The sequence below is a fragment of the Mytilus californianus genome, unplaced genomic scaffold (assembly GCF_021869535.1).
Source record: "Mytilus californianus isolate M0D057914Y unplaced genomic scaffold, xbMytCali1.0.p SCAF_9, whole genome shotgun sequence".
In the NCBI taxonomy this organism is placed as follows: Eukaryota; Metazoa; Mollusca; class Bivalvia; order Mytilida; family Mytilidae; genus Mytilus; species Mytilus californianus.
In genome coordinates this window covers 15,113,036-15,134,622 of record NW_026262745.1, presented here as the reverse complement: position 1 = coordinate 15,134,622, position 21,587 = coordinate 15,113,036, and the positions used below count along the sequence as shown (strand labels likewise).

Below are 21,587 nucleotides of genomic sequence, written 5' to 3'. Positions count from 1 at the left end.
TTCGCACAAATTACGAATGTAACATATAAAGCATTATGACTGGTGCCACATGTGGAGCAGGATCGGCTTTTCTACCGGAACACCTTATATAAACCCTAATTTATGGTTGAGTTCGTATTACTCACTTTTTAGTTTTTTATGTAGTGTTTTCTAGACTGTTGTATGTCATTCCGTTGTATTTTTTGCCCTAATGTTGTCGGTTTTTCGGCGACATATGAAGTTTGATTGTCCTTTTGGTAACTTCTGTCTCATTGTGAAATACTTATGACGAGTACGTTTATAGTAGATGTTTAACCTATCGAAACACCTAGTCTTAATCTGTTTAGGCATGAATTAATAGACAATAATAGTGCATTGACTTGACATATCAACGATATAAGGATGAGGCTTAGAAACGGGGAAATGCGAGGCTCTGCCGAGCTTTTTCCCCGTTTCTGGCCAAATCCTTATATCGTTGATATGTCAAGTCAATGCACTATTATTGTCTTTATACTGCAATCTAAAAAAAACATTTTCAATTGTTGTTTAATGTGTTGATGTTATTATTTGATTTAGATATTGGGAAACTTCCCCCTTTTATAAACAGGCCCCATATCATGCAGGCGGAGAAATATACAACACAATGAAATGTACATTACCTGTTGAAACCCGCAATCGATGGTGAACGAATTTGTTTGAGAATGAACTAAAATATCAACAATAAGCATAAAACATAATGATTTATAGTTTGCAAACCAAAAGTATTAACAAGTGAAATATGTTTTTTTTTCTAAAAATTGCAATAGAAATAAGTTTGAGTAGTTGAAGACATTGGAAACAAGAACAAGTTGAATAGGTCTTATGAATAATTAATTATAATTTCGGCAATTTCTATTTAAATATTCATGAGGAAAAGTGATATCTGGTCAGTGACTGTATATAACATAGAAATATACGGTCAACGCATTTTGACTGCTCAAATAGAACTAGTGCAGTATAAGATTTGATATTCGATCATGACATACTATCTTCTCCCGTAGACAAGGTTCCTACAACTAGTCACTACAAGCACTTATTATTGATGAAGTTTAACGCAAATCAAATATCAGCCTTCAAACAATTTCCCTTAATAGTGCATTCTCGGTTTTGTCCTTTCACAATACAGAAGTCGAAAGTCTTAACTATTTCATCATGTTGCAGTTTGAATTTATCTCTTCAAACTGATCAAAAATATTTAGGTAAAATATTGAAGCTCATTCGTACCAAAAATAATTGGGAAACATTAATTTGAATTTATACTACTGAAGTACTGATATGCAATGGGAATATGTTTACATCAAAATTACTTTATGGTACGCACAACTACGATTATGTCTCTACAATCACATGTTTTGGTTTTAGTAGATATTTTCATTGTTCCTTTCAGAAGTCATATCATTAGTTTAATAACAATGAAAACAATGTTTAGAACAAATTAATGATAAATGGTCAATATGATCCAAGTCATACTTTTTTTATAACAAGGTGCTCGAAATTACATCTACCTTTTGTCAAAGACAAAGGGCAATAACTGTAGTTAAGTGTTAAGATTTGTTTTATTACACTACACTTGCTTCATTCTTACAGTATTGCCATAGCAATATGCTTAACATTTTCCCTAATTAATCAGTTTGAAGAGATGAATTTAAACTGAAACTTAAAAAACATTTTGGCTACCTGTTGTTGGTATTGTGAAAGGAAAAAGCCTTTCGGATAAGCAGAGCAAAATATGTCTCAAACCAATGACTTGACAAGGTACATGTGAATGAGTAAAGCATCTGTTTTTAATACTTAACGTCTCCCTTTCAATATCGATTGATGGAATAACCAAGAGCATATAATAAAACGACGATTACAGTAGGTTTGAAGCGAAATACTGAACTCAAGTAATATTGAAAAAAAACCAGGTATTAGTGGAACGATATTACATAGCAAAGCAACAAAGAATACTCGCAGTTATGCTGTATTCATTTGATGATTTATACAACAATGTCATATACAGTGCAGGACGACATGAGTATGCAATATTCTGCTATTACTCCCATGGTAGTTTGTTTTATTTGGATTTATAGCACTATAACGAATATCGCTATTCTTCTTTTACAAGAATTAAATTTCAATAAGCAGAAGAATCATTGACTTGTATTCAAATTCAATTACAAAAGCGAATTAAATGTCCGCTAACGAGATAAATCGCGGAAACATTCTTTCGCGTAAATTTGACCACTGAAGATTTTAATCAGAGAGAAAAAAAAGTGAAAATAAAACTTGGAAAAAAAAAAGTTTAGCAATTGAATTGGAAAAATAAATTCCGCTAAAAATCATCTCTTTAAAGTTCTTGATGCAAATCATTCTCCAGGTAAAGCATGATGGACGGAGAGGTATATAAAGCTAGGTACAATATTTAAGGTGCCTATATCAAAAACGTTCGTTGTTACCAATTCTCATCGTCAGAGCCGTCTTGTTCCTGCTTAGACGCTTACGTTGATATATGGTATGTTATATAGATTTATAATGTGTATGGAATTATTAAAGAAGAGCTTTATTTAGTAAACACCATTACTTTCCTTCTGATGAATAAATCTTTAGTAAGTTCTTTGAAGTATTTTTTCAATGCAAGGGAGGTAAACTAAAAAATCAATTTTAAATGTTAACCTCGCGTATGATAATTCATGAATTGCATAGGAAAAAATATTTAGAAAAAAAAACCAAGACCTATAGATACGGTTAATTGAAATTTAACGCTTGTTAACATTGGTATAAATCTTTTTTGTCAGGGTCAGTGGACAACACATCATTTTTAAAAACTCATCAAAGATACCAGCCTCATTATTAGGTACGCCAGACGTGCGTTTCGTCTATATAATTTGTTATATACTGTCCTATTTCAGAATATTTCATTAGCTTATCAGCTAGTTGCCTTAACATTTCCGTACAATAAGATACTCACTATACAAGAATTTGCAAAGTATATGGGTAATTCTGGAAAGCAGAAATTGAAAATATCTAGAAACTCCTACAAACATTTACTCTGTTCATAAGCCAATGAATTACACATTAGGTAAATCTTGGTTAACTTTTTCCGTCAAAGTATCAATAGAGTTTAACGCATTCTTGTGTTGTTCAATAGCTTAATATTCATTTCATTTCAACGGAACAGTTGATAGGTTCCGGGTATAATATGTTCTTAATTTGCCCTTTGGTATTTACATTCCTGTTCTAATTGCTAGTTTTTATTGGATATTTTCGCCAATCGAAGGAAGACTCCAGAGTGCAAGGAATATTAATGAAATGTGACAATTAAGTGATAAACTAATATTAAATTGTTATAGAGATTCAGAAATCTAGAATCAAGTTGAACGCATAAAGTATTTTTTCGGCAAGTGTTTACAAAATTGTTCAAAATACTTTGCAAAAAATATGTTTCAACGTTAAAGATAAATATACTCAAGTATTCTTTAGATCACATAAATTCAATATTGTCAATAAACCCGAAGAAGAGAAAAGAGAGAACATCATGCATCAATAAACTCTATTGAACGAACAAAAAACAGTTAGTAATGGTTATGATGTTTGTTTGAAAATGATATATACGACAAGCTGTTCAACACTTGGAAGCGATACATATGGACACACAACTAGTAGATAGTTTTACAAATAATTGTCATTAACTGTAAAGTATATTGCGTGATAATTTTTGGAAATTTACCATGGATACAGATAGTAAAAACACAGAAGTTTATTGATAACGTTTCAAGAATAATTTTGCAGAGAAATCCCGAAATTACAACATGCAAAAATCGAAAAAAGACTTTCAGTATATTCAACTTCCTATTTAGTCGAATATAACAAGACTTACGGATGTTCGCTACTGGGTTTCAAAATAACAAGCTTTTTAAAAAAACTGTTATAAATTGATAGTATATGAATAAAGAAGCTAAAAAAGCAGAAAAAATGAAGGGACTGTCACCATTTAATATCCAAGTATATTCTATTCATACCAAATGTGAGTTTTACGCAATTGTAGTTTGAAGCATATGAATCTTTGTAAAACTTTTCATATCCAAGATTTTTGTTTGTACGACATATGCATATATCAATTCAATTATTCTTTAGATGGGTTGGTGCCCCGAAAAAAGAAAGTTAGCTACTTTGTGATTTCCTCCCTTATCTTTTTTGTATTATTAACATTTTGTTTATTTTGATTAAATCCGATGCGAAGTCCGATATACTCGACACAAGTCCATAGCATAGCAAAATAAAATATAACTGAACATAAAACTAAGGACAAAACAGACAAAATAATAAACGATAATTATCTAACGTATCATATGTAACAGTGCAAATAAGAATTCAGTATGATCCAGAATCCTCCTAGTACAAATTGAATTAAAAATATCTACTAATATGAATAGAAATTCTGGTTTATACTAATTAAAATCCAATACAAATCAGATTTCCAATATCTACCAGTAGAAATTGGTTATCTAGATTTGCGCTTGGGCTTGGAGGATCCCAGATTGTACCCAGTTTTTGGTGGAGTTCGTGTTGCTTAGTCTTTGGTTTTCTATGTTGTGTCATCTGTACTATTATTTGTCTGTTTGTCTTTTTATTTTTGTCAATGGCGTTGTCAGTTTGTTTTCGATCTATGTGTTTGACCGTCCCTCTGGTATCTTTCGTCACTCTTTTGTACTAGATGATTACTTAAAAGAAAAAAAAAAAGACACAGTAAAGCAATATTTTGATAATCTAACTTGTCTGAATCAAAAAAAAAAAAAAAAAAAAAAGAAAAAGAAAAAAAAAAAAAGAGGAGGAAGAACTAATTTCCTATAAATTTATTTCACAGCAGAGGCTTTTCTAAAAGTCATTAAATTTTTAATAAAATTCACAGTATCATAGGGTCATATTAGGAACTTTAAGTTAAATATCAATTTGACGTACATTTATTTCCAAACATTCGATCAAAATTATATATGGTTAAACACTTGTAACAATTTTGACAATTTTGAGTAACTATAAGGGCAGTCTTTACTAAAACGAAAACTTTATTCCAAGTATTTGAAATATAGTCTATCAGATAAAAATTCATTCAAATATGTCTGTAAAGATGTAAATATCAGTGAAAATACACCTCCGTCATGTAATTGTAGTAATTCCGAATACACTTATGGCCCCATTTCCCGTGTTATAACAGGAGACCTTAACATCGTTCGCGACCGAGAGTTAAAATCATTCCTCAGTAAATGACCTAAATATCGTCCCCCGTCAATTATTAATTGGAATGAGTGTCGTAATATCATCCACGACTCACTTCGTGCTTACTATTTGAAATGGATAAAACGGCCAAAAGCTGACAAAAAAATCTTTGGACTCTCTTTTTAATTCAGTAATGAAGATATTTGATATACGTATACAACATTTTAAAGAACATTTTACTCTTAACAACAACCATAAAAATCCTATTTCTCGTATCAAACATAAACTAAAAGAACTAGCCAAGGAATTTGTTTTTGTCCCGGCTGATAAAGCTGCTAATAATATCATTATAGTTTGACGTAAATTTTACATTGAGGTTCTGCAAAAGGAAATCACGAATTCACAAACATTCCAACTAACTTCATTTTCAGAAAACGATATCTGTAACAAACATAAACTATTAGCTACGTCTTTACAAGCAGAACCAAATACAATGAAAGTCCCAACTATGTACTTGCTTCCGAAGCTACACAAATCACCTTACAAATATAGATTTATTTCGTCTTCAAGTTATTGTTCCACTACTAAATTGTCTATTCTACTTACTAGTACACTTGGTACAATCAAAAACCTGATAATAAATTGTTCAAATAAGGCCTTTGAAAATAGTGGAATTAACTACTTTTGGAGTGTCAAAAACTCGTTGGAGGTACTTGATAAATTGCATGCATATATTGGTGATTTTGAATCTGTTCAAAGTTTTGATTTTTCTACCCTATATACTACTTTGCCTCATATTCTTATTAAGAAAAAATTCACACACCTAATTAAATGGGCATTTAAAAAGTAGGAATGCGAATACATATGTTCAAACTCTTTTAGGTCATTTTTTAGTAGCAACAAACAAAAGAGCTATGTCAATTGGACATGCTTTGAAACTATATCTGCCCTTGAATTTTTACTTGATAACATTTTTGTTCGCTTTGGAGATTCCGTATATCGTCAAGTTATCGGAATTCCAATGGGGACTAACTGTGCACCACTTATTGCGGACCTGTTTTTGTATTGTTATGAGTTACAATTTATGACTAAAATCAGCAAAGACCCATCGAAACAACATCTGATACAAAAATTTAACAATACATTTAGATATTTGGATGATATATTGGCTCTCAATAATGACGACTTCAGTATGTATACTAAAGAAATTTATCCTGTTGAACTTACTTTAAATAAAGCTAATACTAACAATGACCACTGTTTTTTCCTCGATCTTGATATATATATCATTAACGGGAAGCTTAATACAAAAATTTATGATAGAAAAGATGATTTTTCATTTCCTATCGTTAATTATCCATTTTTAGATGGTGACGTTCCCTTGTCACCATCTTATGGTGTTTATATATCTCAACTTGTACGATTCGCTCGTGTATGTAACAACGTATTAGATTTTAGCGAAAGAAATTTATGTATTACTGAAAAATTATTACACCAGGGTTTTCGATATCATAAACTAGTCAAAACATTTACTAAATTTTATCATCGGTATAAGGACATCATTCGTAAATATAACTCAACATGCAGACATCTTATACGTTCGGGTATTTCACATCCAATCTTTTATGGTAATATTCTTTACAAAGCACAAAAATGTCAGTTTTCACCTCAAAAGCTAACAAAACCTTTAATCAGACTTATTAAGAAGGGATATAGTTACGATACTGTTGTCAGGTCATTAAAGATTGCATATTTTGGCTTTAAGATTGATTCACTTATAGGGTCTTTGCATCGGAATTAAACATATTTATTCTAAAACAAGTTGTTGACATGACACGGGTTATGTTCTTCTCATATATTTTATGATGGTATAATACTAAACCCCTAACAGGAGGGATTGTGCCTGATATTCATATGATGAAGACATAATCTTTCAATCAGTTTAATTGAGGTCTGGAGCTGGCATGTCAGTAACTGCAAGTAGTCTGTTGTTATTTATGTATTATTGTCATTTTGTTTATTTTCTTTTGTTTCCTATTCTGACATCGGACTCGGACTTCTCTTAAACTGAATTTTACTGTGCGTACTGTTGTACGTTTGTTTTTTCTACATTGGCTAGAGGTATAGGGGGAGGGTTGAGATCTCAAAAAACATGTTTAACCCCGCCGCATTTTTGCGCCTGTCCCAAGTCAGGAGCCTCTGGCCTTTGTTAGTCTTGTATCATTTTTAATTTTAGTTTCTTGTGTATAATTTGGAGTTTAGTATGACGTCCATTATCACTGAACTAGTATACATATTTGTTTAGGGGCCAGCTGAAGGACGCCTCCGGGTGCGGGAGTTTCTCGCTGCATTGAAGACCCATTGGTGGCCTTCGGCTGTTGTCTGCTCTATGGTGGGGTTGTTGTCTCTTTGACACATTCCCCATTTCCATTCTCAATTTTATTGATGTCTTCCTATACAAAAGTTAACAAAAACATGTTAAATTTTCCATCACGTCAACAACAATATGTAGGGCTGAATAAAATTTTGATTTGTAGACCAAATAGGGTCCTTAATACATCTTCTTCTTTGCCCTACCTCTGGTTACAATTTACTTCTTAAATTGTCTTAAAGCTCATGATAGTGATGATATTGTTCTGATTTTTTTTTGTATAATAAATGGGGTAAAAATGGACAAGCTCAAACATGTTTTATGGCGAATCGTCTTATTATGAACAATTGACCAAAAACCAGTACGACAGAAATGAAAAAAAAATGTATCCGATGAGGAATACTCTGCAATTTTGAAGTGTTTGGGTGCATACGATTAGTTTAAAACATACGACGGAGCAAAAGCAAACCCATATGACTAAAACAACATCAGCACATTCATACATTTACCATTTATGAAAATGGTTTAATTGTATTTTGCTACAATAAATCCCTTGCAAAGAAAATTATAACAAGTTTGCTCCCATGCAAATTTTTGAAATTAAAATGTTTAGATTTTTTTCAAAACTAATGATCAGAAGACGATCTTGTTAATTTACATAAAATCTGTTTCCCTTAACAATGAATATGTTGTAAAGTCGCAAATAAATGCTTATCAAAACACCATAAACAAATTAAAATATTAGCAAATGTTATTGTAAACAAAAGAATTTCACGTAAGTTTATGTTTTTTACCAGATTTTGTTTGTAATAAAAAATTGATATAGAGTTGCATTCTATTATCATTTATTTTGTTTTCCTCCTGATCATATGTATCAGTAAAAATAATAGATAACAAAAGAAATCCAGAAGAATCCAGAATCATAATGAACTATAGTGCTTAGTAATATCCTGGATCCTCCTAAACATTTAGTACAATCCAGAATCCTCCTAGAACAAATCTGGATATCCAAATTTCTACTAGCAGATATGAGAATTGTGATTTGTACTTGATTTAAATAAGGAATTACAATTTGAACTAGAAGGATTCTTGATCCTACTGAATTCCAATTTGTACTGTAACATATATATACAGCATCTTTCTTTCAGAGCAGTCGTATCGCTTTATATAAAATGGTGCTAAAACTAGATTCTTCTACTGTGAAATCATTATTTATATATATTTGTGGAGACAGACTGTAGGACAGAAATGCTTGAGCTGTTATTTTGCTATTGATTTGTGTATTTCTCTTCAGGAAATTTTGGTCCTAAATAAATACACCATTGTCCTTCCTTTCATATAATTATACATTGTTGTATTTTCAATGTTTATTCGTAGTTGTCATTAATTGAAACCCTATTGCATATTTCCTTTCAAATACATATGGTGTATTTGCTATTATAACATAAAATTTTGCATTTCTCGTTCTGGAGGCCAGTAAATCTACCTTTCTTTCGACGAGGTAGTATTGCAAAGAACTGAACGTTCGATGGTATTGTTTAATAGAGCGAACCGCATAGAAAGTTATTAAAAGTTTATACCGGGCTAGATGTCACGAATCGGTATCTTTGAAAGACAACAAAACCAATAATGATAAAAACAAATGATTGAAAAAGAATTCACACTTATTATTTTTTTTGAAAAAATATAGTACTTATATATGCTAGAATATATGTTGTGTTATTACCGAGAAAGAAATGCATCTGCATGCAGGAATAGAGCATTGGAAGATCATCAGTATTCGAGTATCGCTCGGTAGTACCGAGTATCGAATACCAAAATGATACTCGACTAATCGGTTTCCTGTTAGAATGTTGTTGCCTTCTTAAAGAAAAAAAGAAAAAAAGAGCACCTCCCGGGAAATTAAATATTACTCAAAATTAATCATAATTAAAATACGTTTCGAATTTTTGCGTTTCACTGTCATTTAAAATCCATCGAACAGAGGTAGGCTATGAGCAGCTTTCCAAGGCTGACACTTGTCATTTCACCACCTCTGTATTGTCAGCGTTAATATTTTTCAACAGCAGGACTGTTAGTTACGTAACAAAGTTGAGAAATGGACTCGTCCCAGAAAAGGTTGACAAGATAATATTTCTAAAGAACAAATTTTTAGCACCCTGTGTCGACCCTCAGAGAATGTTTAAAGGCATCAGTAAGTTCTAATCATCACCCCTTTGTTGATCATTAAATGTGTTTCTTTACGATTCCCAAATTCTGTTGTTTGAGTAATAACTGTTCTATAGATGTTAATTAATTAATTGATTAGATTATTGCAATTTAACATAATTAGTACATGTAGTAAATAAGCTATTAATGATGGTATAAAATTCCTGGGACTATTAACATATTCCTAGGTAATAATGTTAAGGGTTTTAAGTCCTTAAGACAACGATCCACAATACGTGAAAAGGGTTTAATTTTGTGTTTCCATTTTGTAAATGTTTCTCCGAGCGAGTACTCGAGTAACGCTCGGTAAATCCAACGAGTACTCGATTAGTAAATCTTCGCCAAGTTGACATCCCTAGTATAAATGGTTACTTTAATTATAAACAAAATTCATATTTATGATTCATCAGGATTGAGCCAATGTAACTGAAAAATAATAAAATAAATTAATTTATATTGCAATGTTAGTTGAATCAATTTGGATTGCTAATAGACGGAAACAAGTTTTGTTAATTATAATTTAAAAAAAATATTTTTTACGAAGTTGTTCTTAAATGTTTCCAATTATATGTTCTATAGATAAAATTTCAAAGAATATAAGCAATTCAATATTAATTTTGTTTTCCTTTTTTTTTTATTAATGTTTGGTCGTTAATCTAATCATAGTGATTCATAATTTCTCATTCACTTTTTCGGAGATACTTTAAATTAAAATTGATTCAATGTAAATTAAAAACCAGATTGTATGGGATGTGTTTTTCTGTCAATTGCAGTATAAATAAAAAATGTCCTTACATTAATCCCTCCATTACAGATATAAAGGAATTATGATTTCAGAACTTTAATCAAAGCCGGTTGGGTGTCATGGATACAGATGAACCCCAAATTCTTTCTCATTTGTAGTCTTAAACATTTGTTAAAACAAAATCATGTCATGTATTTAGAGCAAAGAATGGAAGGTACAAAATAACACAGCAGTCGAAACATACGACAAACAAAAAGAAAATCTCAACAACGAGGAGGATCGCAAACTGAATCCAACGAGCAATACACATTTTTTTTGTACAAAAAGGACACAAATTCAAGGCTATGCAACACATTCGATAGTGTACTTGAAAATAACCTATTTGATAGCCACCACTGAGAAACTTAGGTTGTGGACAATAAAGCCAGAAAAGAGAGTGAGTTAACGCATTATGCTACCGCATTAGATACCTGTGGCATTGCCAAGTTGAAGGTCAACAATGATAAAGGAATATACTTAGTGTAACATGTGCACACACTCATTTGACTATTCCGCAGCCATCGTAAAAAATTAATAGATGATTCCAGTTTCTAAATTTAATTTGTCAACCCATTTTAGCATTTTAGATGAAAGTGGTTGAGCGTTCAGGAATTGAAAACACCACCTTTAAATTGACAACGACCAAGGAGGTTCAATTTATATCACTTTGGCAATGTTGACTTGGTTTTTGTTTTCTTTTAATTTCCTTTGCTATTCGTATGAAATCGTATTAAAATCATGCTACCGTTGTAAAATTTATATCAACTACTAAACTGTTTAAACGAATATGCAAATGAAAAATGTTCTGTTTTTCTTACAATAAATAATTAAAACTAGTCTGAAAACTTAAAAAAAATTGCTTTTGAGGCTAATATAATTTTAACAGCAAATGAAAATATCTTTAATTCTCAAACATTTAGATTGAATTGACATGGATCATTGTGGTCCACGATTTTTATGATTATCTTATGAATCTTTTAATGAATAAAACTATGCAAGCTTGCCCTATCTTTGCAGATGCCAGATGCAATACTGATACAGCAATTCACGGCGTTTATAACAGTTTTTTTTTGCAGCATTAAGAACTTACTGGCACGCTAATTCATTAGGTTTATGAAAAAGAAACTGTTTATCATGGAATTGATAATATGTTGTTACATTCTCCTTTCATCAACCTTAGCATCAACCGTATCACGTACTGTTGAATAGAATGGGACAAACCACGTATTAATCCCAGACTATGGAGCATTTCCAAAGCATCAAAATTTTGAAATTCACAGTTCAAGGACCTACGGATCTTCATCTAAAACTACTATCAAGTAATAAGTGATCAGTGCGCAAACCCATTTTCTACATAATAATAGCGAGATGGAATAATAAAAAAATCGGTCCTCGGTCGAATTTCTTGCTGATGATGTTGTCAACTTCTACAAGAAACCTGGGCTTCTTGACATAAACCAAGAGAAAAAGTTTTGGATTAGTTGGTAGAATGGAAAAACAGGAAACATAATAGACAAAGGCATCATCATGATTTTACGTCGCAGGAGATTCAAAATTTAATTGACCAAGTGGAGAAGAAAAAATCTTTACTATTTAGCAGACTGAGCAACACAAGTATTATTTTCATTGTAATGAACATGAAACTATATATGAAAAGTATTTACAATTTGAGTTGATAATCATAAGACCATCATAAGTCATATCGCGAGGTTTCTTAAGTTTACGACAAAAGTTATAACAAATAGTAGCTTGGGACACTTTCGAAAACATGTCTTACGACTATGACATGTCATAAGACCATCATAAGACATGTGTTAGTCATAAGATACTTTCGAAAACTAGGCCCAAAATTTCCATTTTAAAAGGCAAATTTAGATATGTCAGTAGATCCGACTGCGTTTGTCAATTGAAGACTTTGAGGTCCATTGACATTTCAAAATGACAAGTTACCTTAATAAAAAGATTTAAGGAAGCTCTTCTCACAAGGTTTTAAACTAACAGAGACCAATGAGACGTTTTTCACATCACATGTCAAATGAACTCATCATAGGCCCGAGGCTTAAATTTGCACGCCAAACGCGCGTTTTGTCTACAAAAGACTTATCAATGACACTCGAACAAAATCAAAGTCAAACATATGTTTCAACTAGGTTTGAAGAATTGTACTTCTTCTTTATTCCTATTTGTTATAACTGTTCGAAATGTATATGCAAATTTCAACGTACATGTCACAGCTTAGGTATTCATCACATTCGCCCGAAACTGTTTTCATTACCCCTTTCAAAACTTCATTCTCTGTTCAATTTATGTTTGGAAACCACTGTTACAAACCCTAATTCAAACTAATACAAACTTACAGCTATCATTTAGGATATTGCAAGTCACAGACTTTTCAAACCAGTCCGCATTGGAAAAGATGAAAAAGAGAAAAGACCTTCTCTTAAACTTTCCTTTGCCAACAAAGGTCTCGATGACGTCAACTTAGGTAATATCCTTCATCATAAATAAGTTCAGTCGAAAATACCTCTTTATTTTAAAGATCAGTCTGTACCAATAATTTCTTATTCCTATACCAAACCAATTGGAACTAAAATTTTCAATTACAAACACGTTTTGCAGGATCTCAACATTGACGACTTCAAGTCTAAACCTCCTGATTGCACCAGTCCTAGTTCCCAATTCACATATAATCCGGCTGGCCACGTTATTACCGGAGATCTCAACATTGTCAATAACACTTCCTTGCGAAATTTGTTATCCAAAGGTCCGAAATATCGTGAGCCTAAATCCATCAATTGGAAATACAACTTCAAAATACAGATGGATTTAGTCGAGGATTATGCCAGGCAATGGGCCAAACGCGAGAAAGAAGACGTAGATACTTTTTTCCGAATGGCTGTGAGGTCGTTGATACAGATCCGAATTAAGAAACTAAATGGGCATATCAATACCCACGCTACGTCAATGTTTAAAGAACCAAATGTTGCAAGACACTTGTCCTACCTCCATGACAAATATGTTGTTGTTCCCGCAGATAAAACCCCAAACAACATCGTTTTTGTGTGTAAATATCATTACATAAACTGCTTGATAAATGAACTAGGTATTGACAACTCACTTGGTAACTCAACATATACCCTCACTACACTTACCAAAGAGGAAATCCTGGATAATCATAGGTCTGTTCTATGTTCCTTTGGAATTTCAACCAAAGATGAAGAACTGGATCTTCCATCACTGTATTGGATACCTAAACTACATAAGTGTCCTTACAAACAACGGTATATTGCTGGGTCTTCCAAGTGCTCCACGAAACCTCTTTCTAAAATATATAACACCTATTTTATCATCAATCAAAGCCGGGCTCCAAAGTTATTTAAAACTGCATATTCTAGAGGTGGTGTGAATCAGATGTGGATACTAAAAAATTCCAAAGATCTTTTAGAGTACATACAATCTAAGACTCTCTCATCTTGCAATAGTATTAAAACATTTGACTTTTCTACACTTTACACAAGTATTCTCCATTCCAAATTAAAAGACAAATTGAAAGAGTTGGTATTACTTTGTTTCATTAAAAAGAATGGCGAACGTAGATACAAGTATCTTGTCTTGGGGACGGATAAATCCTACTTTGTAAAGAATCACTCTGATTCAAACAAAAAATTCTCTGAAACTGACATTATCAAGATGCTTGATTTCTTGATTGACAACATATTTGTTACGTTTGGAGGACGTGTTTTTCAACAGACTGTCGGAATTCCAATGGGAACCAATTGTGCCCCTCTTCTTGCCGACTTGTTTCTTTATTATTATGAGGCTGACTTCGTACAGGAACTTCTTAGGAAGAAAGATAAGAAGTTAGCAATATCCTTCAACACTACGTTCCGCTATATAGATGATGTTCTCTCACTAAATAATACAAAATTTGGTGACTATGTTGAACGAATCTATCCCATCGAACTAGAGATAAAGGATACTACAGATACAGTTAAGTCTGCCTTATATCTTGACTTACATCTAGAAATTGACAATGAGGGTCGGTTGAAAACAAAACTTTACGACAAAAGAGATGATTTCAGCTTCCCAGTTATGAACTTTCCATTTCTATGTAGCAACATTCCAGCAGCGCCTGCATACGGAGTATATATCTCCCAATTGATACGATATTCCCGGGCTTGTGTTTCCTATCATGATTTCCTTGATAGAAGATTGCTGCTCACAAGGAAGCTATTAAACCAAGAGTTCCAAATGGTGAAGTTGAAATAATCCCTTCGTAAATTTTACGGAGACCATCACGAGTTGGTTGACCGTTATGGAATAACCGTTTCACAGATGATATCGGATATGTTCCTTATGTCGTTACTACAATACCCTTTCCTTTTCATGAATGTGACTTACCGAAAAAGACTATTTACCGGATTTGTAAAAACATAAGCAACACGACGGGTGCCACACGTGGAGCAGGATCTGCTTACCCTTCCGGAGCACCTGAGATCACCCCAGTTTTTGGTGGGGTTCGTGCTGCTAAGTCATTAGTTTTCTATGTTGTGTCATCTGTACTATTATTTGTCTGTTTGTCTTTTTATTTTTGGCAATGGCGTTGTCAGTTTGTTTTCGATCTATGAGTTTGTCTGTCCTTCTGATATTTTTTGTCCCTCTTTTGCAATGTAATAAAAACTAAAACCCCCAAATGTTCCAAATTAAGCAAAACCGTTAGTTTAAAATTCTGTGTATTATGCAGTAGGTTGAATCAGGTACTACTGGTTCAACAGATAAAAAGTTAAAAAAAACATTCTCTTTCTAAAAGCACAGATTTAACAAAATAATATTTTGACCAGATAACGAAAGCCTTTTCATATAATATTGATTTAAAAAAAACAAGTGATGCGGATATCTTTAATTAATTTGTCATTTGAATTAAATGTAGATACACATATATTTGATATTTCCTTTTGGTTACAATCATAACTTTCAAAATCCTCATTTGTTTTAGATTCAACTTTACAATGTCCCAAAAAGAGTATTCCCGAATGGAAACTTGTGAAGAAATCCAAATGTCCCAAAAAGAGTATTCCCGAATGGAAACTTGTGAAGAAATCCAATTGTCCTACCTTTAATATTCTCCAAAATTTGGCAGTAAATTTAGAAGTTCAATATGCGTTTCTTTGTATTTCGTACTTGGAATGTGGTGGATTTTATTTCAATACAGAAACTGGTACCTGTAAATTGCTTTCTGATGTTGTTCGAAATAATTCTAATTCCACTATTTTGAAGTTAGTGTATATTGCTCGAGTAGAAGTCATATAAGTAAAATCCGTATAAAAAAAAACCAGAACGAAGGATTTAAAAATTTCAAGTAATTTTGTATCATATATGTATATTGACACTAATATTTTTTTCCTAATTAAGTTTTGAGTTTTGAGAATCATATTTTTGCACTCACTGCTTTGTTACGAGTTTTTTTATTGCACCCTTGGTTCGATGTATCTTCTGACTTTTTTCTCTGTGTTGACTGTTGGTCGTCGGTGCTACCTAATTACGTGTTTACCCCGGTGCATAACAATTTCTACGATCATAATACGCATATAGAATATTAAGAAGCTGCGTCTGTTCATGTGTTAGTATTTGTTATTTTTTCCGTTGCCTTTACATCTATCCACCCCCGCCGCCCCAATATGAGCCATTGATGTGGCCTTTACCAACTTTATAGGAGGTAAACGTCCTCCTAACGAAAACCAAGGTGATCCATAGTAAGTAATCATTCTATCAATATACGAGACACCTGTCATTTCATTTATTCTCTTTCTTGTCTCACTCATAAACAAAGTACTGACTACTGGTATGGGTTTTGCTGAAGGCCGTACTGTGACCAATAGTTGTTAACTTCTATGTCATTTGATCTCTTGTGGAGAGTGGTCTCATTGGCAATCATACCACATCTTCTTATTTTTATAGTCTGTTCTATCGTTGTAGAGGATAAATACAAGGACTGAAATATCTTTCTTGCAAATATAATTTATAGTTTATGGCTACTTTCAAAAGTCAACTTATAGAATGCATCACATAACAAAGAATATTTAATTCTTTAAGGATAAAATGAATTAAAAAATAATAATGACAGAACTACATACCGCATCAATAACCGAGTCCTCTGAGAAAAGACGCAAAACAAAGTAAAGCATTATCGAACAAAACAAGCTGTGGTAGTCAAGGTTGTTAAACTCCACACCTCATCGAACAGGATGACCAATAGGTTGTACACGGAAATAAGATAAACCATGATACGCATCTATTAATTTTTAACCTTTCATTAAATTAAGCTTACTCATATGCTCAATGATCAGGTTCTTTATATTTACAACTATGGATATTATAAGTCGATCTGGCTAAAGAAATTTATTGAAATTCTATCTTTGCGAGTTTTCAATAATTGTGTGCCTCATTATTACTAGTGTCACATGTCGAGCAATATCTGCTACCATTCCAAAGCATTTGAGATCACTCCTGGTCTTTGTAAAGGTTAGTGTACCTCTGTCTTTATGTTGTGTTTTGTTTACTGTTGTTTGTCTTTTGGTCATTTTCGTGTTCTGCCATGGCGGTGTCAGTTTGTTTTCGACTTATGAGTTTGATTCTCCCTTTGGTATCTTTCTCCTCTCTTAGATTTGCAATTATATTGAAAGTACATCTACAGACAAGTACGTACTTTTTCCCTTTTTACACTTCAGGCAATTTCAAGTTTCAAGTATAATTGCAGAAACAGAAATGTCATTGAAAAATGTCAAAGGAAACAATAATCATTAGCTGCATGGAGCTATATTAACTCAAATTGTGTTGACGATTCTGAAAGAATAATTAAATGTTTGGGCGATCGGGGTTTTTAAAATGTTCTGCACTATTATACAAAGGAGACTGGACATGTGTTATTATGTTTTATACATTTATCAAATTCCTCAATTTCAACTAATTTCTAATGAGATTATTTTCAACTTTTATTGAAGTACAATTATAATAAAGAACATATCTATATAACGTAGACATTATCTGCGTTTATGACCTCAGTTCAGGAATAACCTTCGATTCCTACTAGACGTTGTGAGAATGTGCTACCTCTGCACGTTTCATAACCTCACATAATGAATCGTGTTTGTTTGCATTGTTCTCATCAATTTTTTAATTTTTTTTCTTCAAATTACTTCATTTTTTAGGTTCGAAAGACTACTTTTATGCTATATCATTTCTTAAAGTCTGGAGCATTCCTCGTATCATCAGGTCTTCTTCTTTATCACCCCCACGTTTACCCATTAAAAGATTATTCAACAATACAATAGAATATTGTAATCAGAACCACATCAGTGGTTGTTTCTAAAGGTTGTTCTATGTTAATTTCTGATTTTGAAGTCGATAAAAGATTTTCAAAAGCAACCGAATAATATAAACAGAATGTGTTTAGACTAGTGAGACTTTTAGCTTTATTTAGTAGGAACTCTTGTTCATCATTGAAGATTGTATTTTAACATTTTTATGGTTTTGTTAAACGGGATATGGGGGTGGTGCGGTTAAGGTATGTCGCTGTTTTACTTTGTGTTAAACCAAAATCTATTTTTTAACGTATAATCAATCCATAGTGGAGAAGAATGCATATTCTTATTAGTAAGGTGAATATATTGAAAGTTTGAAGATATCGAAATTCTACTTTATTAAAATTAAAAAGTGTAGGTTGGTCCAATCTTTTCTTAGTCGCTCAAATCTCTAAACTGTAAAATATAAAAATAAGATATTACATTGATGAATCGTTACAAGTTGTATGTGCATTATATATAATATTTTGATCTATGATATCATATTATTTTCTTATTCATTGTAATTGTCAGTACCTTCCGCAAAATGTACAACGAAAACAGATTTAACTTCGTTCATGACGTAACATAATGTTAGCAATAGTAGCAACTAAGTGTCAGTAATGGAGTAGGGATTTATGAAAATTCCGGGTAACTGAGGTTGATTTTATTGTGTAAGTATAAATCAGACTGCGGGTTTATGTCATCCAGGGACCTTTAATAGCGTACGATACGATACGAAATGTGCTCATAGTTGGAGGCTTTACGGTATCTATAGTTCGCACCTTTGTCTTCGATCTTGGAGGATATTGGTTTCATTGGCAGTCATACCAAATCTCCTTAAATTTATACGTAATTTGTTAAAAAGGAGGTTGTTTTACGTTTCATTTGTGTTCTTTTTGTCTCTGGTCCTGTTTTTCTTAACTTTTTTTTCCGTAAATGTCATTACTGGTAAGGTACCTTTGTAGACAGAATTTCTCCAACCGCTGCCACACATCCTATGTGATTCTGCACTACATGGCATGTTGCACTGTAACTCTGATGATTGTGGATAAACCCGATAGTTAAGATGATTACCACAGAAGCACTGCCAGGCAAACTTGAAACAATATTAATTCAACTATTCAATTCAAATACTAAATAACATGAATTAGTCATGAATTAGTTCATGTACAAATATATGAAATTAAAGCTTTCAAATTATTTCTGGTTTTCCAAGATAGTGTAGGTTTCTATTTTTCTATGGCAATACTCAGTATGTTATGGAAAGTAAGCATTCGCCAGGAGGATATATTATACAAAATTGATCAATCTGATTCGAAAAAAAATAAATAACAAGGATAACAGGAAAACAAAACAGTAAATGAACAGTTTAACAGACCAAACAAACCATCATCAACACCGGACTCTTACGTGAAATATACAGTAAGAACAAAGACAACGAACAACGAATAGTCCTGACTTTTTACAGATACACATTTTTTTTTTATTTCAAAAAAAGAAAATGGCCTCGTCGAATAAAAAACTTAAAATGTGTTAAAACAAAAACTATATAACATCAATTTTTTAGACATATAAAAGTAACAGGAAATATGTTTACATAACAGATTGAGCATTGAATAAATAGATTAAAGCATGGAAAGCAACACAATCACTTGACCTGTGGAGCAGGATCTGCTTACCCTTTCGGAGCACCTAAGATCAACCTCAGATTTTGGTGGGGTTCGTGTTGCTTAGTCTTTAGTTTTCTATGTTGTGTTTTGTGTACTGTTGTTTGTCTGTTGTTTTGTTTTTCTTTTTTAGCCATGACGGTGTCAGTTTATTTTCGACTTATGTGTTTGAATGTCCCTTTGGTATCTTTCGTCTCTCTTTGACTAGTTGTGTACTAAATAAAAAAACTAACAAATTTACTTTTAAGATTTCATTTACCTGTAGTCCAAGATATTTATATCCCTTGCAGAGATGTCTACACTTGCCAAGAGTCATATGATGTCCTCCTCCATAATGCCTTAACAATCTGTGACGATCGTCAACAAAACATCCAATATAACCTAAATAAAGCAAATTGTAATAATGATAACTGTTTAAACACTTCGTTTTATTAATCATAGAGACACAGATAAAATTAGTTTTATTTGTACTATGAAGATTACAAGCTATCATTTTTCTTTGAATTGATAAATAATAAATAGTAGCACACAGAAAAAAGCTAAATGCTACTACTAATAAAATTACAACTAATCGACATAATATCGAATAATCTTTTTCTGAAAAAAAAAACAACCTTACACATTACTATTACATCATCCAAGTCTTCAGTCCTCTTTGATGCATAAACATGGATAATCTGAATATTTTTAAAAGATTTAGATCAAAATATTCTATTATCACAACGGAAAGTTCAATGAATAAATTATTATTGAATTGAGGACCCCTTGATCTATTACACCATATGTCGAAAAAAGTAATAGTAAAAATATTTCATATGCTTTCGTCATTTTCATATCAAGTTATTGAATTTATGATTTGAATATTTATTTAATTTAGTTAATGTTCACATATTAATTTTTGACACCTTTAGATCGCATCATTACCTTTATAATGGCCTACTCGCATAAAATCGTTCAAGACGGCATCCACATTAGCAATTGTCACACAGCAGATGAGAAGAAGTAGCGTAATCTTCATTGTTGAACACTGATTATGAAGAATAACACTTTCTGGAATCTGTCAATGTTTGGATGCATTGTTTTGATTTTGGTGCGTGATCAGTCTTTATATTAATATATACAGTGACAAAAATCTAGCTTCTTATATTACGGAACTACGAATCATTCAGGAAAAAAAAATAAATAGATTTGTTTTGCTTAAAATGTGTAAGCTATATAATGCCAAAAATAGAAATAATATTACGTTTCTCGCCTCTCTTTTTTGAATGAGCAATCATTTTTTGTTGAGCACTGTTAGAGTTCAGGCATTTCCCGTCACAGTCATTTTATATATATTTTGGTACCTATTTCGGATAATGTAATCTGTTTTCAGTCCGATTGGTATTTTATAATCTATAATGACTGCATGATTTGAACCTTCAATTAATTTACATGTTGAGGGAAGGATTTTCATTTTTACGTATTTTCATAAATATCTCCTGAACAACACAGACTGCCTTTATTTAGTCAATATAAAAATCACAAAAGATGTGTACTGGAAACCTTCATTTTAAGGTGTCCCGGTACTGGGGATTTGTTTCATTTGGTTGACCGAGAATGCCAAGTTGCAAGTATGATTCTTCTAAGAAGTAACAGAGGAAGAATACTTCACCACAGAAGATTTTTTTTTACTTGCGATGAAAAGTCGCTGACTTTCTATTTTCTCTGTTCCACCTTTCCGGTGCCATCTATATCAAATGGAGGTAATTTTAACAGTTTCAGGTGCAAACTTTGACATCCTTTTCATTTATTTTTTACAAAGAAGTTTTTATGATTTCAAAAAGAATAATGGCAATTCATAAGATATACGTCTTCTTCTGTCATAGGTTACATCTACGTCATATCATCCAAACCGTTTAAAATAAGAGAAAAAATCTAACTAAGTGGGTTTCTATGTTTGAAAAAGACTACATTCTCCCTAATTCAAACGTTATAAAGAAACAAGTTCTAATACCCCCGTC

The 21,587-nt window shown here is 32.2% G+C and overlaps 1 protein-coding gene across 1 annotated transcript; it reads right to left on the bottom strand.

Annotated features, from left to right (window-relative positions):
* Window positions 1-18,259: 18,259 nt before the first annotated feature.
* On the bottom strand, window positions 18,260-20,692 carry LOC127714866 (WSC domain-containing protein 2-like). The gene is made up of 4 exons (XM_052220899.1): window positions 20,512-20,692; window positions 19,847-19,968; window positions 18,878-19,016; window positions 18,260-18,334 (listed from the first exon to the last, which is right to left on the bottom strand). Exons 1-4 carry the CDS (start codon window positions 20,603-20,605, stop codon window positions 18,330-18,332), a joined length of 360 nt encoding a protein of 119 aa, XP_052076859.1. The 5' UTR covers window positions 20,606-20,692; the 3' UTR covers window positions 18,260-18,329.
* Between the last annotated feature and the right edge of the window lie 895 nt (window positions 20,693-21,587).